The 27,252-nt window shown below is 37.7% G+C and overlaps 1 protein-coding gene across 1 annotated transcript in view; it reads right to left on the bottom strand.

Annotated features, from left to right (window-relative positions):
• Window positions 1-27,252, bottom strand: part of HECW2 (HECT, C2 and WW domain containing E3 ubiquitin protein ligase 2) — a 2,117,141-nt gene that overhangs the window by 1,482,471 nt on the left and 607,418 nt on the right. Inside the window, exon 3 of the mRNA XM_044060621.1 lies at window positions 26,280-26,605. Within this exon, the coding sequence (XP_043916556.1) occupies window positions 26,280-26,605 (326 nt within the window). The remainder of the gene's footprint in view (window positions 1-26,279; window positions 26,606-27,252) is intronic.

Raw genomic sequence — 27,252 nt, 5'->3', positions numbered from 1 at the left:
GTATGAAACAGTGGGCCTGAAATAATCTCCTGAAAGCCCAGCTTGGATATTATCATCTGGCTGTGGCATGAGGCATTGCTTGTGGTTTATACCTACTACAATGATTAAGGTGATCATGTCCGAGTCCCATTTCTGCCATTTTATTAACCCTTTGTTATCCGGCCAATATTGTCAGGTTACACCCAGCTCCTACAATGACCACATGAAGAGTCATTGCCATCCACACAAGAAATACGCAAGCCGGGAATAAAAGGAGATTGCCAAGATTTCCTTCCATATCATGCCTGTGTATACACACACACACACACACACACACACACACACACACACACACACACACATATGGACAATTTAGAGTTGGCAATCTGTTAGCAAATGTTTTTGGGATGTGGGTGTAGATCAGACTACCCAAAGAAAATCCACATGAACACAGAGAGGGCATGCAAACTCCACAAAGAAGGCACCCCAGCTGAAAAAAATCAAGACTGTGAACCTTTTGCTATGAAGCAACAGTGCTACTCAATGGTCCACCCTGCTGCCTGCCCTGTTATAGAGTTGTTGTATTCATCAAGTTACCACCCTGCCCTGTTATAGAGTTGTTGTATTCACCAAGTTACCACCCTGCCAAGTGGGACTCTACATCATAATGACAGGAAGGTTGAAGTGTCCTAGGCAGCATCTTTTCTAGGGCTACAGACAAAAAGAGGGAGTAACTAGTTCTATACATTCCTGACTGTTAGCCTTTTTCTGTGGTTGTGTAAACCTGAAGTTAGTATACAGAAGAAACATGGCTGGAGGGATACTACCCCCACATGGGGGCTGCAGGGTGGGCTTCTCCCTGAAAACGTGTATTTGTACTTTGTGTTTTTTTTTTTTTATCTTTGCTATAAATTAATACTAACAGTTCTTACTTAGTGCAGAACTAGTATTTCTCATTGGCCTAAGTATGTGCTTTCTGGCTTTATTTACTTCTTCTTGATTGAACTAATCACACCATTTCTACGGCCTGTTTACAAGGGAGACCAAGGTGATATTTATAATGACTGTGGGTATTTTGGTTAGGTCACTGGGGAAATTAGCTGAAAAGGATCCTAGGACCAGGTAATTTACATGGATAACAAGTAAATAATCCTGGAACCCATTTTCAGTCAGTGCTAGATGTGAGCCCTCTTCAAAGAAAGTCACTTCCACATTAAGGAAGCACATGAAAAACAAAATGCAAAGGTACTTGCACGGTGGAATACCATAAAGGAGTTAAAGTGATCTACTGAAGATAATACATAAGTGACACTTTTTCTTAACCTCTGCTGAGGTACATGCCCAATGTCTAACAAAAATAACTTCAGTATTTTGATGACAAGTGTGGTATTATTTTGTAGTTACATAATGTTCTGTCACTGTAAATCTTTAAATATAACTGCTTACCTATAACAAGGTTGTAACTGAAAAGGTTCGATTGAATTCAGTTCACTTGCCTGCTCGGTACAGTAAAAATAAATTAATACAACAGTGATAGAGACCACAATGGTAATTTGTCAGGTTATTGTGGGATGCCTTTATGGCATGAGTGTGACTGGTAATGTTTACAAGAATGTATGCTGCAGCACATGGTATAGTATCTCACCATTAGATAAGCAAAGTCATCTAATTTTGGAGCAGATGACCCAGTTTTTATTCCGCTTGAACATTAGCAAAGAACTAGCAAGCATTCCCCTGTGTGCTGCCTCATTCCATCTAAAACTCTCATAAATCTCTGTAAAACCAGCTCAAAACCACTCAAAGTGCTAAAATTAGGGTAGGTAAATGGTACCTTTGCCAGCTCAGCTTATTAAAAAGCATGCAATGTGCCACACTCACGTATTTATAGTCACTCTGAATGCTCACCATCTATTTTCCACCTTTAATCATTTCTATTTATAGTCCGTACTATAGCCTATAGCCATTGTGGGAATGGGAATTGAAATGTACTTACAGTCTACTCTACCTAACAAAAAAGCACAGTAAATGAAGGAAAAAAGTGAGGAAAACCATATGCCTAAGAAAGAAAAGTAGCATCTTACACAACTTACTACTTAGGCAGCTGACATTCTCCCAAAGATGCATTGGTTTGTCTGTGTGACTTTTTTACCCTTTGGTTTGTATGTTAGTTGTGATATTTTGCAGGCACTTTGATGTATATTGGCATCAGTTGGGTTTTAACATGCTGTGTTTCTGACATATAGCCAAACTATCCACTTATGCTGTGCTGATGAGGATAAAACATGCATGTCCAGAGGAGTTGGGCTTTAATGGCCTGAATGCAGCCATAAAGACTTAAAAAGTAAAAAGTCGTGAGCATTCAGAAGCCATGTAGCTGAAACACTTGATGTCCTTAAGGGGGTCATTTGCATATATCTCATGGGTCTGCATTAGAGGAGGTTTAAGGTATTACACAGTGAAAACTCTAGCTTGACTGGGTTTTCCTTGCCGTTTTTACTGAAAGGTGTACTAAAGTATTACATAATGACAAATACTGAGAAACACTACTGAGAACATGGAACTAAAACATCTTTGCTTATTTTTGCTTGTTAACATGGAAGGTGGGCTGATCCAAATTGCACATTATTCAGCCATGACTATTGCCAAAAGAACTCATCAAGTGACATATACACAAAGCATATACATAAAGAGGTAGCAAACATAATCCCCCCCCCAAAACTGCAGTATGAATATGCGGAAATGTATTATAACCTGAAGGCTTACTTTAATACCACAGAACCAATGCAGACACTGACAATAAAACTTAAGAACAGCCTGTGTTAGAATACAGTTTAAAACTCACCACCACATAAATAATAACACAGTGATAAGAACAGTAATGGAAGAGGTCAGTATTATGCAAAGGAACAGGAAGGAACAAAACTACATGGACAGCTTAGTATCAGTATCCCAAACCTTTATTCAGGTGCTTAGTTCAAAGTATTTATTTAACATTTGTTTACCGGAAAAGTCCAACTGGGTATGAACCCATTTTCAGCAGAGGCTTGGGGAGAAAATCTCCAGAAACATAATTACAATATTACAGCATTACACTGATTACAAAGACAGTCACCACACAAAGAAGTACAATTTGTGGATATTATAAAAAATTAAACAGTAAGGTTAGAACACAATATATGCAAGCTTCTAGTATCAAGCACTTTTACAGTAGAGTTAGAACACACTATCCACAAACTTTTTTGCCTCGAGCACTTTTACAGTAGATACAGTCATGGTTTCTTAAGGAGGGGAAAGTCTGAGATGCAAGTGGAGTGTAAAAGAAACAGTTGGAAATTAGCTGTAAGATAGTAGGCCATGTAATACAGAGACGAAAGACTGGAGGAGTAGCAGGTTGGGTCCATAGAAGTTCTGAGATTTGAGAATAGTAATAAACACTATGATGGCAAGGAGCAAGGGCAGATCCAGGTACTGGACAAATGTTCTTTCAGGCGAGATTTGACAGAGTAATAGTGAGTTATAAGTCTGACTGATTCTGGAATGCTATTTCAGGTTTTGTAAATCTTATATCAGGATGCAAACCACAATCAACAATCACATATATGCTGATTAGTAAAACAATAATGAATAGGCAAAGAGCTATCCCAGGGAAGGGAAAGCAAGGACCTGTAAGAATGTGGACCACAGACAGAGGTCATAAAAGGATTAAGAAACATAAAAACAAGAGATTATTAAAGATATTTTTCCTCAGGACTCAAGAGGATTTTTGTGAGAAAGAGGATAGGGTCATACAAAGTAGTAGGCCCACAACATAAATCCAACCATTCTCCAACATTACTCATACTCACTGCAAAGTCAGGGGGACAAAAAAAGAGCTAGGTCGTATGATAAAATGGTCGAGAATTGAGCCGGAAGTGTACATAGGATAAAATACAGGAAAGCTATAGGTTAAACAAGCAGAACAGGATATCTGATAGTGCAGCAACAAAGCAGGAAAACTGCAAAAAGTATAGACTGGCATAATAACAGAAGTCAAGCAAACACCTGCATTCTTCAAGGTACAGAAACCAAGATGAGTAGGATCACAGCTTTCAGTTGCCCCTGATTTTGCCTCATATTTTTGACATGCCCATCATACAATTTTTGATTTTTGGGTTAATTGCTGAGACTGGAGTCAATCAATAATGTTAGCCATTAGGGATTCATATTTATTGTACAGAAAATGCAAGTTGATGCAAAAGTCTTTGTTCCATCATTATGTTTGGCTTTGCCCTGGATTCCTGAGCAAAGAAGTTGAGAGCTATTAGTAGGACAAACTGTGAAAACCTTAGAGATGATGACATGTGGAAGAGAAATACATTTGGGAAGACATGAGTCAAAGACATATTTGGGAAGACATGAGTCAAAGACATATCTATAGAATATATATTTGTCAACCAGGGAGAATATGCTCTAAAGACCTCACAGTTTCACCAAGGATGGCCTACATTGTCCACCTCCATAGTGCCTTTTTTAGGGAATGCCAACCTGATAAACATTCCAACACAACTAAACAAACAAAAGAAAATAATAAGGTACCAACCCTAGGAGTGTAAACAAGATACACCACTTACTACAAGCCCTTCTCACCCTGGAGAATATCGACATCTGTGTGGTGACTGATATATGGTTTACAGTACTGAAGAGCACTCCAGCTGTGCAGGTCTACAATGCCATCCACACGATTAGACCAGCTACTGCACAAGAGGGGTAGAAAAGGGGAAGGTGTCTCAGTGTTCAACCAGAAGAGACTCACATCAAGGATGGTAAAGCACCATGATGCACTGGAGCTTCTTCTTGTCCAAATAACCATCAGAAAGGTCCCATAGCATATATTAGCTAGCCATACAACTCCCTCTATGACCCAAGATACCCACAACACCTACCTACAGGAACTAGAATCATTCAGTATTAAACCCAGTGCCATTTTCCTAGGTGAACTAAACTACTCAACTGCAAACTGGGAATCCTCCCACCACTAGTGGATAAGCACAGAGATTCCTGGTCTTTGTCAATACAAAAACCTTGAAACAATTAATCAGAATACCACTTAGGGAACATCATTTTGGATCTTGTCCTTACTATTATGGGGTATCTTGCACCTTCCCTTGTGTATCACTGTCAGTTGTTAGGCCTGACCATAAAGCCATATTTTTCTAAATAAAAATGAAACCAGAGATCCCTTCCACCTAAGGTATCTTTAGAAATTTCTCTAAGACAAACTACCTACTCTTAAGTGATACATTGGCAAGCTTCAAATTCCCACCAAACACAGTAAACTCCACAAAATATGCAGAAATGTACATCATCATACTGCATTAGCATGTAAACAGCTGCAGAGATGCAGCTGTACCCCACAGGAACAAGTGCAAGGCAAACCCCAGCAACAAGCCCACATAGCAGAACCATACTATCAACAAGCTTCACAATAAAAGGAGAAGAATTTTGACCAAATGTAAGAATAATTCTCAGAATGCTGGAGCTTTTGTCACTGAAACAGACTATTCAAGAGCTTAATAAAATGCACCAAAGTCAAGTCTGAGGCTAAAATGGCCTACTTGAGCCAAAAACAATCACAAGGCCTTTTTAGTTATGTTTGTAATCTCAAAAGCAAAATGCAGCTATGCACTATGCTGATTGTGAACCATGTTACCTATAAAGATATAGCCAACCTACTGAATAAACTCATTCTGCCTGCGCAGGTTCTTTAATACTGTTAAGTATAGAAATCATAACCTGCACCTGCCCTTAAGTACAGAAATCATAACCTGCACCAACAGGACACATGAATAAGCCCTTCCACGAGTTGGTTAATCTTTCAGTTTTTAAATGTTGGTATTTCAGTAGGGCAGACAAAACCAAGTTTCACCATATAAACTAATGCTATAGTAGTGCCATACAAAGGCACAGAGAGTAAAAAGAGCCAGATTGTGCCCACAAAACTGCATGGCAGGCAAACATAAACCTGCATATGGGCTGAAAGGTCTATACTGAATTCTCAAAAGCCGACAATTTCGAATCTGACATTGTCGGTAGGAGAATAGCGAAACTGCAGGACGTCGAAGAAGTAAACAGAAATCTCCTTAAGGGGAGATTTCCATTTACTTCAATGTAGTGCGGCCTTGGAGTTGGTATATTTAAGTCACGGGGGGTGTGGGGGGTGCAGGGGGGCTTGCCCCCTGCCTACACCATTTAGTTTTTTTTTTTGGTTTTAATTTTTTTTGTTTCATTCGATGTTTTAAAAGTTCGATCACTAAGGGTCGACCTTTAGTGATCTGAACTGTTAAACATTCGATGTTCCAATATAGACCTGGGCTGACCTCTGTTAGCTATAATACAGATAAAACAGTAAAATAAAATAAATCATGAAAGAGTGCAGAGACTAAGGAACCAGCATCTCAAGCTCTATTTACTGTGTCCAAGAAGGAAATAAGGGCAGTGTTGGTGCTATGTCCGGGCCTAAAGCCATGTGGAGTGGGGGAAAGGATATGATGTTTTACCAGATAACTTAGGAGCTGAGTAAGAATGCACTTTTCCAGTATTTTGGAAATGGGGGAAAGAATGATGATGATGATACGACAAAAGTTTGAGATGTCAGAGTTGTTGCCACCTTTATAAAGAGGGAGGACAATTGCTTTTTTCCAGATATCAGGTATGCATGATTTTTGAATGGACCTGTTGAGGAGGATGCTGATAGAATATGCAATGCAGGAGGCAGATAGTTGTAAGTATTCTGCAGGTAAGTTATTTGGGGCGTTGGTACATTGTTTTAGTTTATGAAGAAGTTTTTGGATGGTCGATGTGGGAATGGGTGATGGTGAGAAAATAGGTAGAGGATTTGAAGGGGTATGTACTGATGGTGTTAGTTGTAGGTCTGTGTTAATGGTTGGGAAGGTGGTAGTAAGTTTAGAGATGGTGTCAATAAAGTATCTATTAAAGAGTGAGGGTAGCTCAGAGGGTGTTTTTTCTGGATTTGGGCATGGATTATTGTTAGTTCCTGGGTGGAGTAGAGGGTTGAATGCTCCCCAGAATTTCTTGGGGTTTTGTCTATGCTGGTGTTGGATAGCTTGGAAGTATTCTTTTTTGTTTTTGACAACTAAGCTTTTGGCCTGATTGCGAAGTTGTTTGTATTGCATGAGGTTGCAAGAGTAAGATCCTAGAATTACTACATGTAAGGATGGAGGCAAGGAAAATGGGGGGCACAAGGCCCACTCAAAAAAAGATAAAAAGGTTGTACCATTTTGAAGGAAGCAATTTAAAACAGCAATTTTGGAAAGTTGCCCTACATGAAAAAAACTGCTCTAGAGAAAATGGACCTAGCCCCGTGTGTGTGTGTGTGTGTGTGTGTGTGTGTGTGTGTGTGTGTGTGTGTGTGTGTGTGTGTGCAATTGTGTTTGCACACACTACAGAAAAAGAGAGGCACAGTGAGCTTATTTGATCTGGAATACCATAAAGCCTAGGTTAAGAAGAAAATGGACTGCTGCTCAATGGACTGGATCAATTTTTAGTAACGTGATTAAGATTTCTATTTTGATAGAATGGGACAAATTAAAACAACATAAGCTTAAGGAGGAGATTTCGGGTGCTTGTGAGTCCCTTTCAAATGCTTTGAATGCCCCATGACTACAGCAATGTTTAACGGATATAAATGTTAAACTTTTGAACTTGTAGAAACAACATTTGGAGAAAAAGAAAAACAAATTGCAAAGAGATCTGAAGAACTATAATAATGGTTCTGCCTATTTATGGAGAACCAATAGGAAGAGGCGACAAGCAGGCATCCGGTTCAAAGAACAGGAAGAGAATTTAATTCAACATGGCAATTCGCAAGTGTGTTCTGATGGTACAGAAGGGTCTACTGACTGGGAAAACAATGATTCTGCATATCCAGCTTTACACCCAGCTCAGGAACCCAATTATATGCAGGAAACGTTTTGGAAAGGACAGAGAACAGAGGATAATGTAAAGAAACAAGGGAGGAACTTTAACAAACCTGGTAATTCATTTTCCAGGGAAGGACAGTATCAGCAGCACAAAGGCACAAAAGAACTAAATGGAACTGCTTTAATGACTTTAAATACGATTGCTAATAATGCAAATGTTGTTTCTAATAGCTGTTGCTTGCAATATTCAATTATTGAAGGATATGTTGTGAATTTATCAGGTTTTGTGTTAAATGACAGTCAAATGGCAGTTCTTAATTTATTCTAACAGTAATACTAAGAGTGCACATTTAAAAAAGATGTTTTTTGTTTAATTAGGAAGTTATATCTTTTTAATTTTTTAAAAGAAATAACAATAAAATATTATGGAAAGTTTACTTGTAAATGAGGAAGATGAAATGGAGGAACGATTTTATTTATTTGCTTCTGAAATGGAAGGAGATGTTGCAATTAATGCGTATTGTTTGTTGGACACTAGAAGTGTGATATGGGGTTCAGCAATTTTCATCTATGATTAATTCTGCTGCGGAATCAGTGTTCAGTGACTTTAATGAAAAATAAAAATAGAATAGAATATAATTTAACAAAATCAGAATGGAGGGCACTTCAAGATTTGATTAATAATGAGGAATTAATTTTTTACCCTGCGAACAAAGTGAATAAAATAGTGGTGCTACATTTTCAGCAATATTTAAAAATTTGTTATGACCATCCAAGAAATGGTGATGTGTATGAATGAAGTAATATAGAGAAATATAAGGAAGCACTGTTAAAATATCAGGAATTGTTGGGTAGGGACTTCAGACTGAGTTATTTTTCACAAGAGGACATTGACAGGAAGTTTAATATTGATGGATGTGAGATGACCATTTTTTATTGCCCTCCCAAAATACATAAAAATATATATGATCCCCTGGGACAACCAATAGTGTCAGCATGCAATTATTTTTTTACATAAGATTAGTATATTTTTACATAGTTATCTATTACCTATAGTTAAAAAACAGTCTTCGTATGTGAAAGACATTTTTGATTGTTTTGAATAAAGTGTCAGATTTAGAATGGATGGATGATATGCACTGGTTGGTGGGGTAGATGTTACACCAGCATACAACATAAGTTTTGAATTAAGGCTTTAGAATTTTCCTTAGGGGATAAACCAGTAGTTCATTATATAATAGAACTGACTGACTTTACCTTAAAACATAATTATTTTGAATTCAATGGAGAATTGTATCACCAACTACAAGGAACTCACCTGGGGGCACCATTTGCATCCATGTATGCTAGTATAATGATGGGCCTATTTGAAGTAGACTATCTGTATGGACACAGTTTTATGAAGGAACATGCTATAAAACACTATAGGTATATAGAGGATTTAATCTTTGTCTGTAGAGGGGAATATGAAAAGGGTGAAGGATTTATTCAGGACTTGCATAAGACTCCAATACAGTAAAGAAGTGGTGTTTTTGGATGTCCATTTAGAAGGGGTATTGAATGGGGGGGTTAAAAGTAGGGTACATAGAAAGTTTGAAGATGGCCATAGTTGCCATCTCTCCATTTACTTAAAGATTTCCGTATGGAGAATTAGTATGAGTCAAAAGGTTTTGTAGAGATAGCAATGAAGAAGAGAAGGAATAACAGAAAAATGCTATGATGTTTATTAGGAGGGGTTATAACAGGAATTTAGTAATGACCTCTAGCGAGAATAAGATCAAATAATGTTGGGTTACTTAAGTATACCAATAATTATAAACATAAAGAAATAAATAGAAATGGACCTGGTAATAATCAAAAAATATATGTAGTTACCACATATGACTTGTTAAGTGAGCAGGTTACAAAAATTATAAAGCATTATTGGGGCTTTCTATTTAAGTTCAAATAAATTGTTAATGATTTGTGTAGGACTGCTATGTTCTCCTTCCATAGAGGAAGCAGCATAAAATATATGATTGTACATAGTAGAGTTATAATTCCTACTAATAAAATAATTAGAGAACCTTTACAAATGGGAACATTTGCTTGTGGCAAGTGTATTAGTTGTAGGTTCTTAGGGTTTTTGATAAAATTAATTGAGTGAAACTTAAGAGTGAATGACAGATTTTTGTTATGAAACAAAATGCATTGTGTATGCACTGAAGTGCCCTTGTATTATGTTTTATATTGGGGAATGCAAGAGGGCTTTCAAATTAAGACTACAAGAACATGTAAGGGATATAAAAATGGGAAACTTGAAAGCCCTCTTGCAATGCACTTTGAACAGTACCATAATGAGGATCCAGGGGGACTTCAGGGTACAATTTTAGAGAAGGTTATTCAACAAGATGAATATACGAAGGTTAAGAAAAAACGTCTGTATAAAGAAACTTTATTTATTCTTAAATATGGTACCCTGCCCCCTGCTGGTATAAATGTGGATTGTAATTGGAAGGTTTTGATTTAATTTGATATTTAAATGTAATAGTTTAATTGGTGTGATTAAGTGTTTAAGGAAGGTATATAAAATGTTTTTAATTGTATGAGGTTTAAACTCCTTTGAAGGCAATTTTGCCGAAAGACCTAGAGGTGTTTTTACAAATTTTCTACAGATTTTCTGAGTCACTGGAGTTTGGTCACTTTTATTAATTTTTGTATCTAGTAGTGGTTTATTTAGGAAAACTTGTTAAACCTGTACCCATCATAGAAAGTTCCTGGAATTACTACATTTAAGGAAGGATGCATTAAAAATGGGGGCACAAGGCCAAGGTTGTACCATTCTGAAGGAAGCATATTTTGAAAAGTTGCCCTACATGAAAAAAACTGCTCTCAAGAAAATGGACCTAGCGTGTGTATATGTGTGTGTGTGTGTGTGTGTATGTGTGTGTGTGTGTGTGTGTGAGTACAGAAAAAAGAGAAATAGAGTGAACTTATTACTTGATCTGGAATACCATAAAGCCTAGATTAGGAAGAAAAGATTCCACCAGCCTAAGGGTTCCTCACATGACAGAAATACACAAATCATGTTAGCAAATTAAAACCCAGCATCAAAGGATTCACAACTCTGAGCATAAAGAGCAGGTAGGCCAAATAAGAGGAGATGTTAAAGAAATAAAAAGACACAAGCCAAACTGGTCTGGCTGGGTAGATGACTGGGTTCACCATTTATATAGGGAAATATGAAACCACTGCATAGATTTTTGCTCCCGTTTCTTCCCAACTATTAAGCTTTTTGCATCATATTTTCCCTCTTCTTTCTTTCTCACCTTCTAGCATCCTCACGCTAGTGATCAGGGAAAGCAGGAGCTGGGTAGGTAACCAAACATCATCTGAGGTCAGGGACATTTTGGAAGTGTATAACTCCCTCATTTAGGCAGAATGCATACTGTAATGCACACTATGCTAAGACCAGTGGAAGTAAACATTTCTGCACACCTGCAGTTTGGGTCAAATTGCTGTCCTACTTCTAAGCAAGCCCATGCCTTGTGTCCTAATGCTTGAATGTTCAACAGCTGCATGTTTGCCAGGAAATTATTCCATGGCAGTACTCTGAGGACATCATTCCACCTTTAACTTATTGCCAAGTTTAGTGTATTTGGCAACTATTTTGTGACATAATTTATTGAAATGCAGGTTTTGTTGATGTGTATTAACCCATAGGCCATTTAGCTCAGGAATGGACGTGGCCTGCATGATCAACAAGCCAGAAGCCGGTGATGCAATATGCAAATGTGGCAGGATTAGCACGGCATGCAGATTTGCTAGTGACATCATGCATACATTGCTTCGTGATTTTTGTATTTTAGGTGGAAGTACACTATTGTATTCTCTGTAAGCAGACAATCAGTAAAACGTAAATTAAGAAAAGTAATACACTGGCTTTCGGCCAGCCAATTAAATGCATTTTAATTCAAATACATAAATCCCCATAACTACATATCATCAAATACATCCGTACACATGAAATTTCGCTCTTCTAAAAGGGAATTATGAATGAGTGCACTTAAAATTCGGTGTGGTTTGCTGTTATTTGAGAACTGTGTGAAATGCAGAATAATTACCCAAGTAGCTGCCAGTCCTACAATGTTTTCTTTTCCCTCTGCACACCCACTGCAACAGACCCTAATTCAGCAGTAATATGCAGGAGTTCATGTACTTTAATAATTTTTTCGTTGCATCTACTGATTATTAAAATGTGAGAACAGATGCATTTCTCTATTGCACCTTAATTAAGTATGGCTCATCAGTGTGCTGCACCTCTGTAATGTAACCTGTGAGACATTACATGTTGCCTTAGGCATAGGAATCTTTTAAAGGAAAGTCAGACAAGGAAAATGAGTGGCCTTGATTGTATTAATGATGTACATGTACTGTAATACGCTATTCATCTGGTCGTATTGGTTGCGGGTGTGTGGGTGCTTTTTTTAATTTCTCACATCTTTGGAAATGGGTTTGGCTGTATTATGTAGTACAAGAGATATTAAATACATATCAGTAAAGAAATGGTTCTCCAATGCCTCATTGTTGACAATTTCTGGTGAATGAATTGCTGCTTAAGGTAAGTGAACTGCTGACTACTGTGAGTTTGTTCAGTAAGTAATGTAAGGGAGTGAGGTTTGGAGTACACAGTTTCGTTTCACAGTGCCCCGCACATTTCTAGCAGAAATGTGTACTCGGTTTTAATTCAATAACGCAGTTCTGTAATGTCAGTGTGTCATGCCTTTCAACAGCTAGTTTGTTCAATAAGTGGTGTAAGGGAGTGGCGTTTGTTCACTTACCATGGGCTCCACATGCCCGCACTATTTATTTATTTTTTATTTTATTTATTTTATTTTTGTTGACTGGGAAAGTCCACTGGACAAATGTCTGTTTTCAGTGGAGGCCCAGGGAGAAAAGCTCCACACATAATCAATTAACAAAAAAACAACAGAGTTATACAATCTGCAAAAAATTAATGATAATTATGCTGGTTACTAAAATATACATCATATTTTAGAATATGCATACTTAAAAGTCTATGTACATACAGATGACTAAGTAGTCATATATACAATAAAACATGGAATATTTAAGTAACAAAAACAGAATGTAAAAGGCAACTATTCGGAGTATTGGGCAGGGAAGCTAAACATGGGGACTAGCCTGGTGTAGAACAAGAACATAGCAAAGTAGCATAGCAGTGAGTCTTTAGTGATTTTTTTAAACTGTGTTAAATAAGAAATGGAGGATATGTGGGTAGGTAGTGAGTTCCATAGTATGGACAAGTAATCTGAGTAAAGTGATTGCCCCACTGTGTTACTTTGTTACTTTAAGAAGGAATTTATTGCTAGAGAGGAGAGATCTGTTAGAGTAGGGTTGAAGTAGGTTTTGCAATGAAGCGTTTTTCTCCTAGAGATGGAGAATTTTATGAGCTAGAGAAAGTTGGTTGTAATGTAAGTGTTGTGGAAATTCTAGCCATTTGAGTTGCTTTAATGCTATGCAGCGATGGGTTTTATATGTGGATTCTGAGGCAAGTCTAGCGATTTTGTTGTAGCAGGACTCTAGCTTGGTTAGCTCAGTCTTTTTGAGATTAGTAAGAATACGGGAGGCATAAAAGTGTGGAGATGAGATGAGTGTGTGCTATGGTTGTCTCTGTGTGCTTGGTAAGATGCTGTCTATTTCTATACAGGGTTCCTAGTTTTTTATGTACTTTCTTAATGGTATGGGCAATGTGCATATCAAATCTCAAATTGTTGTCAATTTCGACTCCAAGTAGTTTAGTGTGTGCTATGCGAGAGATAATAGTTTTGTTCCTGGACAAGATGTTAATGGTGGGGTCTTTGGAGGAAGATCTAGTAGGTTTGAACAGTAGGAGTTTTGTTTTGTTAGGATTTAGTATAAGTTGGATATTGGCAAGCCATGTTTCAACTGAGTGGAAGGATAGTTGCGTTAGGGTTTGGCATTCATGTAATGAGGAAGCGGGACAGATTAGAGTCGAATCATCTGCATACTGAATAACTGATACATGAGGAGTGGCAGTATATAGGTTGTTAGTATAGTGAGATAAGAGTAATGGTCCTAGAATAGAGCCTTGTGGTACTCCAAGAGTCACTGGTAGAAGAGGATAGAGTTCTTGTTGCCATAGTATTGCTTGCTGGCGGCCTGTTAAATAGCTTTGGAACCAGTTTATGGAGGACTCACTGAGACCCAGGCCAGAAAGTATTTTGATAAGTTTACTATGTCTTCTTACCATGTCAAAGGCCTTTGACAGGTCAAGAAAGGTAGCAGATACAAATTTGCCATTATTTCTGTGGTCATTTACTATATTGGTGAAGGGCATTAAGAGTGGTGGTGGTACTATGAAAGGGACAAAAGCCATGCTGAGTGATTGACAGGAGTTTGTCAATATGCAAGTAGTCCATGATTTGGCTATGTATGCATCTCTCAAGGATTTTGGCTATGGGTGATAGGATGGCTATTGGACGATAGTTTGTGAGGTCTGTAGAATTGCCTCCTTTGTGGAGGGGGATTATATGTGATATTTTCCAAATATTGGGGAAAAGGGCTTATGATCGTGATCTGTTAATTAGAATGGCTATTGGATAGGCTACAGCATCTGTGGCTATTAATAGGAATTCTGCAGGTAATTTGTCAGATGCTAGTGTTGTAGGCTTAAGTATTTTGAGGTATTTTTTTATCTTATCAATAGATACAGGCTGGAAGTGAAATGAGTTGTAGCTGTTACGTGTTCTACAGGCTGCTGTGCAAAGGTGGTTGTTAGTACTACTTTGTTGATTGGATAGTGCTAGAATGGTTTCAGTAAATAATTTGTTAAATTGTGTGGATATGCTCTCTAATATGTTTTCTAAGGTAAGGGAGGGAGTATTATGTTTAGCTGGTAATAGAATTTTGTAATTGCTGCCCAGAACTTTTGAGGATTGTTTTGGTCTTTGTTTGTATATTGTAGTAGTAGTTAATCTAATCCTGTCAAGTTTTACTAGATTTTTAGCTTTATTCCTAAGCTCCTGGTATGTTTGTTTGGTTGACTAGGACCTGACCCTGTTCTATAGGTCCCAGACTTTGTCTCTAGCTTTAAGAAGTAATCCTGTATCTTTGCTTAACCAAGGTGCAGTGTTAGCTTTGATTGTGATATTTCTGGGAGGGAAATGTATATTTAGCATATTTAGAAAGGTGGAGTTAAAGCAATCGATGGCCTCTTCTAGGTAAAGATGTTTTAATGGTGTCCAGTTACAATATTTTAGGTCAGTAATGAAGTTGTTGGGGTTAAAGTTCTTTTTATTTCTTATTAGTTGGTAGACAGTTCCTTTGTTGAAATGGACATGCTGTCTAAGTAGAAGGGTTAGTAGATGGTCACTTAGGTCATCAGGAAGGTAACCTGCATGAGTGGTGTGGATTGGTCAGTTTGTTGTATTTAGTCGAGGACTGATTCCCTGTTAGATACTTTGTCTATTCTGGTAGGAGTTTGGAAAGTTTGTGTAAAACCATGAAGGTTAATATGATTTACAGGGGCATGAGAGTGTTACAAGTTAGCCAGTCGATATTAAAATCACCCAAGATAATGGTTTCTTGTAGGAGTGATGTGCAGGACCAGTCAAGAAGGTTCTCAAGACTGGCTATGTTCTTTCCTGTTGGTATAAAACATCCTATTATATTTATACATATTTTTAGAGGTAAGTTTAAGTTGAGCAAAATTTACTTCTGATTTGTCCAGATATGATATTTAATGACTCCAGAGTAAGGTGATTTTTAAATATTATGGCTATGCCACTACCTTTTTTGTCTATTCTATCCTTCTATATGATGTTATATCCAGGTGGTATAATTTCATTATCTTTGATGTGTGGTTTAAGCCATGTCTCTGTTATCGCCACTATGTCTGGGGTATATAGTGAGATACTGGCATGCAGGTCATGAATTTTATTGGAGATGCTTCTAATAATTAGGTTTAGTAAAAGTAGATCATTTGCTTTTCTAGGGAGCTGAGTTAAGCTGTTATGATAGTTGGGATTATGACAGGTAGGGGTGGTTTAAAAGTTGATGGACCAGGGTTTTGATCGATGTCACCACAGCAAGTTAACTTAGTTGCTAAGTAGATAACAGTTTTCAAATATTTTGTTATGTCCATATCATATTGTTTGGATATCTTGGGTGTGTGGTGGTAAGGTAGCACTCTAAATGGAGCATAAAACTGATGAGAGAAAAATTGAAAATAGAAGAAGAGATATAAAAGTGGTGAAAAGTAGTTTTGGTGGATTGGGGAACAGTAGTATGATAGGGACGAGAAATCACGAGGTAGATGTGGTATGAGGTAAGAAGAGTAAGTGATGATAAAAGAACAGATGATGCTATGAGTAGTACAAGCATGTTGTACTTGGTGCATATGGGATATACCAATTGATGCATAGTTGAGTTTACTTATTAAAAGGATTGACTGGTATATCAGTCTCTATGGAGGGGATAGGAATAAAATTGGATAGAAGAAGTTAGTGAAGATAATTGCTTAATGAGAGGGTACGGCTTAGGTAGTATGTGGAGAGTTAGATGATGTGAGTCTGTGTGGGTGATTGGGTGAGGGAGATGATTGGATGTTGCTAGTGTAAGATAATTGTAGGGGCATTGGGGCTGGGTGAGAACTGTGGGTAGGGTAGGGGAGCAAAGTGAGCCCAAGAGTAGTGAGGGCGAATGGAGCTGGGCAGAGCTGAGGCCCTTGGGTCTAATGAAAAACAATCAATACCACAGGTAGGAATCACTTGCAACCTCAGTGTTTCACTACAGTGTATATTTTGTGCTGTAAGTTTGTATGTAGTCAAAGTGTAATGGGCAAAATACATACAAGCACAAAATGGCTTGCTCTTTGGAGTGCTCTAGGGTCAGAGACCTAGCACATTATGTATGTGGTCAGTGTGCTAGGAAGAATGCGTGGTTGGAGTAGCCTAATTAGTATCTAGCAGAATTTGTTTGGGGAAAACTGATTACTATCTAGCAGAAATTGGGGGACAGGAATGCTAGGAAACAGACAGTTTGGTATTGGTATCCCAACACACTTTGTGCATGCCTCAGCAGTTCAGCAAGTTAAGCTTGAAATAGGCAGTATACTGAGGTGAATAAAGGAAATACAATTTAATCACAGTAGCAGGTCAAATCCCAGGAGTACAATACAGTGAAGATTTCAGGGTAGGCATTATGATCACTGCAAAGCAGAGTTCCCTTGCTAAGTTTGAAGCAGTGCTCACTTACTAGGTTTGAGGTTTAGATGGTTAACAGGAGGAGTAATAAGTCGCCAGGATGAGCGAAGGTGAGATGAGAGAAGATTTCAGGGTAGGCAGTATGATCGTTGCAAAGCAGAGTTCCCTTGCTAAGTTTGAAGCAGTGTTCACTTGCTAGGTTTGAGGTTTAGATGGTTACCAGGAGGAGTAATAAGTCGGCAGGATGAGGGGGATGAGATCCTGGCATGCACACGTTGTAAAGGATCCAATACCTGTGGGGACCAGGGCTAGACTGATTTGAAAAAAAAGTATTACCCGTTCATACTATTAATATTAATTAATTATTTCAGTAATTCCTCGAATTATCACTGGCTCAACATTTGAATTTTCAGGTCCCCAGTATGTGCTTGCTGGCCACAATGAATATTCAATGCGGATGAGAACCAGAAGAAAATGTTTATTCATGACAGTTCACTGACATCGGGGTGATCCTCGCTGTTAGGCAGGGTTTGGGTGGGGCTTGCATCTGGTGGGTTAATACACATCAACAAAGCTGAAATGCAGTTAGTTAGTACAATGTTGCCTCTGTAAGATGCTCATTTGTAAAAATGATAGCTTATATTAAAAATAGTGTGTCTGTACACTCAAAAGAAGAGCAAAGCGAGTTACTTTAACTCAATGAACAAAGGTTTAATTTACATCAGATAAAGTAAACAGTGTGTGTAATTTCACAGAACACACATTGTTTCAGGTATGCTGGTTTGATCACCCTACACTTGACAATTAAACTGTCTCACATGATCTCCTCAAGCCTGTTTTCACTAAATTACCAATCCCTAACTGCATTTTCTATTCTTTCAGTTTACTGCTTGATCATTACTGCAGCTAATGTTTTCATTCATGCAGGGTGTTTTATTTTCCCCCTTGATGTTGGAATTAACATATTTAAGTAAGGGAGGTGTGGGGTATAAAATTTCAAACAAGAAGGTCTAGGAGTGCTTCTTTTCCTGCAAAACAGATGTTAAACATGTGCTTTCTAATGTACATGTTTGACTGCATTACTCCCAGTCATTTTGGAATGGCAAGTCTGCTTTTGGGGACTAATAGCCGACTTACTTTAATTAATCCTTCTGGTTTCCTTGTTGCTTGCCTAAAGGATAAGATCACAATCTGCATGTCAATAACTGAATAGTCAAAGACACGGTGTGGTTCAAATGTGAGGTCATAGTGTCCTTAGTCAGAGACACGGTCTGGTGCAAATGTGAGGTTGTAGTGTCTACAGTCAGAGACATGGCCTGGTGCAAATGTGAGGTCGCAGTGTCTAGTTGCAGCTCTCAACCTCGTGTGGTTGTTTATCCTATAAAAGGGTTTCAGAAGAGAACAGTGACTCATGAATTCATGCCTGTAGTTTGCTTCTGTGATGAGACCCTTGACTTTTACAATCTTATGAGGTTATGAATGCTCAGTATGTCCTATTTGTTTCAGTAATAAAACCTGTTCCATTACAAGGCTGCATGTTCTGATCTCTCTTGGCATCCGCATAGGACTTAATTTTGTCTTTCTGGTAAACATTCCTCATTCTCAACCGATTTGGTTTGGGCCCTGCAAGCCAAAGACAACTTGATATTACAACTCGCATTAGATACAGAATTTCATAGTCTTATCGGTGAATACAAGGCTAACTGCCCTGAAGGGCTATTTTAAGTTTAGCTAATAACCTGAGGTCAGAAACAAGCCCTGGTCTCTGTGCCTATGAGCTGAAAACCTTAATCATTATGCCAAGCCCACCTCCTATAAGGTTTCAGCATTTCCTGACTTCCCTGTGACTCTGTCCTGAATGCATTTTCACAATAACGCTTGCACATCTTAACATGTGCTTTACCCATGCAAGTGAAAAAGGATCAGTTTTAGCAGAACTGTTTGCAAATCAGCTATTAAATTTCTGCAGCTAGAGAGGTAGACATAGTGCTGTTTTGCTGAGGAGATTCCATTTGTTGGATGAGTTGGTAACACTCCCATATCCACTCAGTACTGTGTAAACTTGTTATCAGGACATGCAGTTAATTTTGTATTTGCATGTTTGCATTTCTAACTGCTCCACATGTTTGCTATAGCCAACTTTAGAATGTCATTGGTTTGTGACCACAGTGGAGTTATACCTTTGTTTAAATGTCTAAATTACGTGAACTGATGGAAGGTGGTCTAGGGACTCTGAAATTCTGAGAAGACTTACAATACCTTGACTGCGATGAAAGATATTGATCCCACTTTGAGCTACCTAGAGTACTCAACCGCAACTAGAAGACAGCAAGCGTTGTCATTTGGTCCATATAAACCAATGCTAAAATTTATCCAAACACTTCCTGTTAATTTTAGAAATTTGAACTGGCACACTGGTGTTTCTGACTGTGTGTTGTTTGCCATACTAAACAAATGCCCAGTGTACGTCCTATGATGCTGTCTACATTAGGGATCCAAATGTTGTCGATTGACTGTTTTAGTTTGTACAGCACTTATCTGAGCTGCCTGTGTGCATTTCTTTGTAGCTGATCAGCTTTGTGCCTTTGCTGTAATACTGGAATGTTGACACCAGCCTTGCAGCATTCATAGCTCTTAAGTTTGGGGACATCTGAATCAGTCTTGTCTTTATTTAACAGGCATTATCGACACAAAATTACTTCACCTTCCATAATAAAGGATCCTTATCAGTCCCCCTACCCCACCAATCTCCATTAATGTAAGTACTTTTGGGACTGAACATTCTGCTGATATATTTTTTTCTGCTAACTCATCTCACGTTCCCCTTTTTTGCACTTTCAATGCAAGTATTTAAATAGGGAATCTGTGATGCTGTCAGTTACTTGAAACAAAGCACCATATTCTGCAAGTAGTATGTGCAGCCAGTTAGTTTTTCAAGTTGTTTCTTGTACTTAACATTTGAATAATGCCTAGTGCTTTGCAGAAAGTGAGTAGTAAGGACCTTTTACTTTGAAGGACATGAATTTTTGTCTAACTATATTTTTATTTGTTCTAACAATTGTTTGGGAATGCCCTAACACTGGTAATGATTCTGAGGAACACTAAGTGTCTATACTTTGGCTTTACATTCCTTTATTCAATCTGTTGGTTTGTGCAACTGAATTTTATAGATTCGTTGAATTTTAAATCTGCGATGTGTTTTGGAGAGTTCAGATTGACTTGACGGTCAGACTGCTAATCTTTTTTATTCGGAAAGGAAATCTACTTATTATTTTTCAAGTATAATATTGGTTCTACAGCAGATTAGGTTAGTGTAGGAATTTCCTGCTCCTTAACATTATTTTAATTGACAGCGTGGTTGTGTACTTAACACAGAAAAAAAATATCATAATTCAGTTTTATGTGCCAATTGTATTCAAACATTTTTAATCTATTGCTACAGTGTCCACCACTCAGGTCTTTAGTAATAACATCTAATATCAGAAGTGCATGTAATTCATTCTGTTCCACATATAAATCAGAGAAAATTTCTGGTATTAGATGCTTTTCTATAGAGCTGAGGGGAATGGAGACTACAATACACTAGAAATGTCTGAACACCACAGACATGTCAGGTTGAATGCTTCTAGTTTTCCAGTGGAAAGTGATACCCTATCATTGTACAGCTCTCTTAAGCAGCTCTCTTAAGCAGTTCTCTATAGATTTTATTGCTGTTTAGTTATATGTGGATTTTAAGCCTCACAATTAATGCACAAACACTCATTCTGTTGCATTCTCTTAAGCCCCAAATACCATATAGTGTTTCACTGCCGGATGCTTGCTCTTCTAAATTCTACTATGTATTAAGTCTGCTAATGTGATACTTATGTTAGGGAGTCCCTTTTGTTTGACCTTTCTGAGTATGTCCATCTATCTGGGTGGTCACACAAGTGTAGCTAGATATGAGATGTTGACTCTGAGTGTGCTTGCATGTGCACGCAAGCATATGTATGTTTAGGGCATGCGTGTGTGGTTGAATGTTAAAGTGTGTGTGTGTGTGTGTGTGTGTGTGTGTGTGTGTGTGTGTGTGTGTGTGTGTGTGTGTGTGTGTGTCTGTGTGTGTGTGTGTGTGTGTCTGTGTGTGTGTTTAGGGGGGTTGTTCGAGGATGCCTGGAGAGGACTATGTCCGCACAAGTGTAAACATGTTTGTGTCTGTCTGTCTGTTCATGCACAAATTGGTGTCACAATGTGTGTGTGTGTGTGCTGTGTCTATGTACATGTACACAGGGGGTTCCTGTTCTATTGTGACACATGCACTGGTATGGAGAACACTAGCACTAACAAGTCGGACAGGGCAGTGTTCAATTCAGAAGCATGGGAATGAGCAGTTAATGACAAGCTTCTCCATGTATGAGAATACATGAGAGATTATGAGGATACATGAGAGATTATCTCTCATACTCTGTAAATATTGTAAATAGCTTGACTTTAACTACATGAATTTGTTAAACTGTATCTGCACAATATTTTTCCACTATGGGCAATATTGCTCACGATTTGTATTATCTGATATGTATTTGTACTTTTATTTCTATTGGACTGCTATATTTACTGTAATCTGTTTCATGGAGCTTTTCTGCTCGGGCCTCCACCGAAAACGGGTTCTCTGGGCCCAGTGGACTTCCCCGGTAATCAAACTGGAAATAAATAAATAAGAAATGTGTCTGTGCCATGTCTCTTAACGGGAATTCCTTCTGTCACAACAATATTAATGAATCCCAGGGAATGTTTGATAAATATCATATACCTTAGCAAGCATCATTGGTGCACAGGCTAAAATCCCTGACTACGGCCCAGGTGATTTCAGTTAGTGGATTATGTACCTGTTGAAAATGACTGGGAGGAAGAGAAATGATGAGGCACTGCTGTTTCAACTCTTTCAGAAGGGTGGATGCCGGGATGTCCTCAGATGCGGTAGTTTTACAAGCCCTAGTGGTAATACTTCTGGCAGGATAACAACTGATGCTGCAGTAGGTAAGCAGACAAAAAGGGCAATTTTTATGACTTGAATAACTTTTCTTCTGTTATAATTAAAGAACAATTAGGGAAAAACAAAATTTCCTTTATTAAGAATTCCATCATAACATTTCAGTAGGAAACTTGTCTTTAAAATTAGTGTTATCTATTTATACTCAACAAAGACATACTTTTTTTATATTCATTAACACAGAAAGAAAAATCTAGCAAAGCTATACTTTCTACTGTGTGATTCCTTAAACCTCTTGCATTAGAGGCAGCATGGGGTATATGCAAATTACCCTTTAAGGACATCAGGTGTTTCAGATAAATGGCAATTCTGATTGCCTGTGACTTTTTCTTCTAATGGACAAATTTAGGCCAATAAAGCCAAACCCCACTAGCTGCGGTCATGCATGCTTCTGCCTTCTTATGGCATCATCAGCACAGCATAAGTAGAATGTTTGTTTGTTTGTAGTGTATGTTCTTTCAGAATGGGGTATTTTCATTGGGGCATGGTTTTATGAATGTCACATGAATGTCACATGATGCTAGGTTGGTCATATAACCTTAGAGGACTATTTAAGATGGGGTGATTGTTATTAAGTATGTCTGAAGTTCATTGAAGGTTGGTGAACAAAAGCGCTTACTACTTAAAATAAACAGTTCCTTTTTAGCCGTGACCTTCACTTTTTGTTTTACTTAGTGGAGTTATAATTATCCAGTTTGTTGTATGCTCACTAGATGAACTTGAGTTGCCTGGCACTGCAAACCACCTCTGTGACATGGAGTTGGCACTTACTACATAAACTTCGAAAGCACCAACCCCCCCCCCCCCATTTCTACATAAGCATCCAGTCCAGAACAGCCAAATGCTGAAGTATGACTTGTAATAAGAAATTATGACTAACTGGTCATTAATATTTTGGGACCCAAAGGCAAGCCTTTCCCTGTGCAAAGAAAAACAGCACCCATTCTAAGCACTAGTCCATCATACCCCAAACTCACTTCCATACTTAAAATCAACAAATACACAACACAGACATATTTTTTTGCTCCTCTTTTGCTCATCTTTAAATGTGATAGTAATCTCTCACCACATGCTTCTTCACACACTGATGGTGCCACATACGAATTACTGACTAAAGGAATTCCTTTTCAGCTGTCATATTATAGGACAATGAACAGATTGCATTGCCTTCAACTGAAGTTTAACTTTCTTTTACAACCTTATTACATCTTCAGTACAACACCAGTCTATCAATATGTTATGAGATGAGAAGAGATCTCAAAGATAAGGGGGTAGAACATCTGTCTTTGTATCTGCGAAACTGGGTTCAAACAGCAGCCCATACTACAGAGGGTTGGGGAGGTAAGAGAGGAAATGGGTATCAATGGCAAGATCACCCTCCTAGGGGCTAGAATTAAGTGTATCATTGGACCTGGGAAGTTTTCCAGCCATAGCCCACCCACAACCACATACCTTTTTTTTGGGAGGGCACCATGCATAATTGCACATATTCTTTCGGATTTATCTTCCTGATTCAAGATCATTCGAATTGCTGATAGTATAGTGCACCAATGCCCATACTCATCAATTACAGCCATTTAACTATGTATACCTCAATTGTCCAACTGTAATGATAAGATGACCTTGAAACAGTATTCCACCCTGCCTTATACAAATGAACACTAGTCCTGTAAAGCCAGACTAATGACTATTTAACTTGATCATGACAGCAGAATAAGCTATTCAAATTCACAGATAGCTCCAGAAATCATAACCCTATTATCGACTGTGTACAACTTATATGTTTGATTCTAGTAAAATAATAACAGCTATGGCCACAATCTGTAGTTTAGATTTGTTTCACATAGTAGCCAAACTATTCCAATGTATTTAACACAAATGCACACTAGTCATGTAGCCTGAATCCACCTGCCTATGGAAATCAAAATCTAAGAATCCATCTAAAACTAACAGTCAAAAACTAAGAATCCATTAAAGACTATAAGAAGACCTTAAAGAGCATCTCCTTACTGAAGCCACGTGTCTGCTACTGAGACAATGGTTAAGTCAATTTCATTCTCAATGTAAGATATATATATATATTATTTAATTATGCCTTACGTTCCAGTGTGTCCTTATCACTGTATTATTTGTATTGTATTTCCTGCATTGCTGCTATGCATTTTGAAAACTCATGTATATTGCTTATTTAACTATGTATTGTTGAAAACTGATTTTTTTTTTTTTTTATAATGTACACTGATTATATACTTCTCTATGAGCCGGGGTGTTGACTGAAAGGGTCAACAAACCAGCTCACTTACTAGTCATCAAATAGTAAACAAATGAATACAAGGTGAGCTATTTAAACTGATCAAACAGGAAGAAGGTACGCCACTTTAATCTATAGACATCCCACACACTCGATAGCAGTTATAGCCACTTTGCCATGTACACATCATCTAATTGTGGTAAAAAATTATACCTCTGGAATATCTTGCAGCAAGACTGAGGACGATGCAAAAATAGGGACAAAATCGCAAATTCGGGGGCAGATTTTAAATGTTGCTGTTAAATACCCAGAAAGTAGCTGGAATAAATTTTTCATTAGTACAACAACTCATTTTGTAAAATAACACTCAGATATTTATCATTATTTAATGACTACAATCATTACTAATTTGCCAGGAAACCACAAATGTTATGACAAACAAACCAACAATATGAGGCAAAATCAAGAGCATTCAGCAAATTCAGGGGCATATGAGAGCAATGTAATTTAAGCTCTGTTTCACATAAGCAGCAGCCAGCCCATGAGTATTTCAACTTATTTCACATGACTGCCAATTAGTTCTATGGAAAGCAAATGGTCAATCGAATAAACAACGTAAAGTTTAGTTACTTTTGCCCACAAACAGCCCCTACCCCCTGCCGAGTAATTATAGAGACTTTGTTGTGTGCATCTTATCAGACTGCACATCAGAGCCAGGAGAAATATTACACCTATTGCATCCTCAATCTCCTCATGTAAAAACTCAGTTTTTACATTAGTGAGCCAACATAAGAGCACCTGCTATGAAGAAGTGTGTTGCATGTATGATTGATATTCCTACCATCGCTGCAATCTTAGAATATTTTCAACTTCCTAACAACTTCCTTTTCAACCTTATCAACAGCTAATATGTTGCTTAATGGGTAGGGGTGAGTTTTTTTCCCCTTTAAATGAGCCTGCTTTGAAGGTAAATAATAAGCATGGGGGAGGCTTTTACCTAACCCCAGTTACTATACACCATCAGTCCTCTTTGTTTCATGTGAAGCAGAAATGATTGACACCACAGCTCATAAACCAAGGAGTGGTCTTCATTCAGAGCCTGGGATACTCTTTTTCCCCTTTTTGTGGCACACAGTGATATATGTTTATTCCAATGACTGCCTCATGCAGTTCACCTTCTGCTACATGCCTTGTTTTGCTAGCTCTAGTTGCTGCTATAAACGGTATATGAATCACAGATTTTCATAGGGGAATTAGGAGGCAGATCTGTCCAATACTCCAGCAGCAAGAGACCATAGCCAAGTTACCAGAAGCTAATAAAAAACTGTAGCAGCTAGCTGGCCACTATAACTTTCAGTTCACTCTCATATATTTTCTGAATACAGACGCTTTTCAATCACTGTATGAGCCAGTCAGCTTCAGAGCCATGGAGAACTTACTGAGATTTCTCCATTTTCTCCCACTGCAATAAAAATAATTTTAGTCTTATATATATATATATATATATATATATATATATATATATATATATATATGTGTGTATATATATATATATATATATATATATATATATATATATATATATCTATATATATATATATATATATATATATATATATATATATATATATATATGTGTGTGCGTGTGTGTGTGTGTGCATATATATATATATATATATATATATATATATATATATATATATATATATATATATATATATGCATGCGTATATTATATATGCATTAAATATAGATTCTATACTTATGATGGAGGAAATTACCTAAACATTTCTGAAGAAACAGCTATAATGCCAGGAAATCTATGGCTCTTCTGATCTGTAAAACAAAGAGTATCAATGTTAGAAATCTTTAGTTACCTATATGATACAGTCCAATCCAGTCTGTGGGGTCCACCTCCTCTTTAATATCCCAGTAAATGATGAGGTGTTGAGAATGTCCCAGAGTGTACTCATACATGCTTGCTGTCAGGCTGGAGCGACTCTCTGATGTCACCAGATCCGTGTCACTATTAGCCCGCTGGAAGTTCAAATTCTCAGGCACAGTGTTCTGGGCTGCTAGGCTCTGCAGATTCTCAGGACTCAGAGTGTAACGCAGTTGTGGATTCCTTCGCCTTACAAACAGTAAATGCTCCCGGGCTGAACTGGCCATCCTTGTTACAATTTCAAAGCCGTTCTTCAATAATCTGAGAAGAACAAAGAAATGCACAATGTTGTCATTGTTCTATGCAAGGAATATCAAGAAGCAGATGAAAGTCTGATATCTGTGTGTTTTATATCACAGCTGACCTATAATCTCCTGCTGACCTATATAAACCATGCTGTCTTGTTAGGAAAACAGCATTTCAAAGTCAGTACTCATCACCTTTTCCTCTGGAGTAAATTTAAGAAAAGATATGAAAAAAAGCTTTCATCATTAAAACATTACTAGAAATGAATTTGGTGTCAGCAGGGAAAAGCAGTGAACTGCATTACCAATCACTTGTCCTGATTACCAAAAGGAAAATAACTCTTTATAGCTTACAGGTATTACACAGTGACTTGTAAGAGGAATTAACATTGCATTCTGTTAAATTCTCCTGCTCTCTGAGGGTAACAATGTCAAAGCTATTCACTCCACACAGCATGTAATCGCAGACACTTGAAAAGATACAGGAGAACTCACCAGTCACTATTTACTCTTCGTACTGTTAAACAAATCCCATGGTGCACTGCACAGTTTATGAGAAGTTTAAAGTGAGAAACATTAACCTGGTAATTTACCATTCTTAAAAAGTTGAAGGATTAGCAGACAAAAATGGAAACAACAAACCAGTAATGCAGGATGTATCCG

This window comes from Protopterus annectens, chromosome 2.part0 (assembly GCF_019279795.1).
Source record: "Protopterus annectens isolate FY-2018-M chromosome 2.part0, PAN1.0, whole genome shotgun sequence".
NCBI classification, from domain to species: Eukaryota; Metazoa; Chordata; order Ceratodontiformes; family Protopteridae; genus Protopterus; species Protopterus annectens.
Note: the sequence above shows the minus strand (reverse complement) of the source record. Positions and strands in the feature narration are given on the sequence as shown.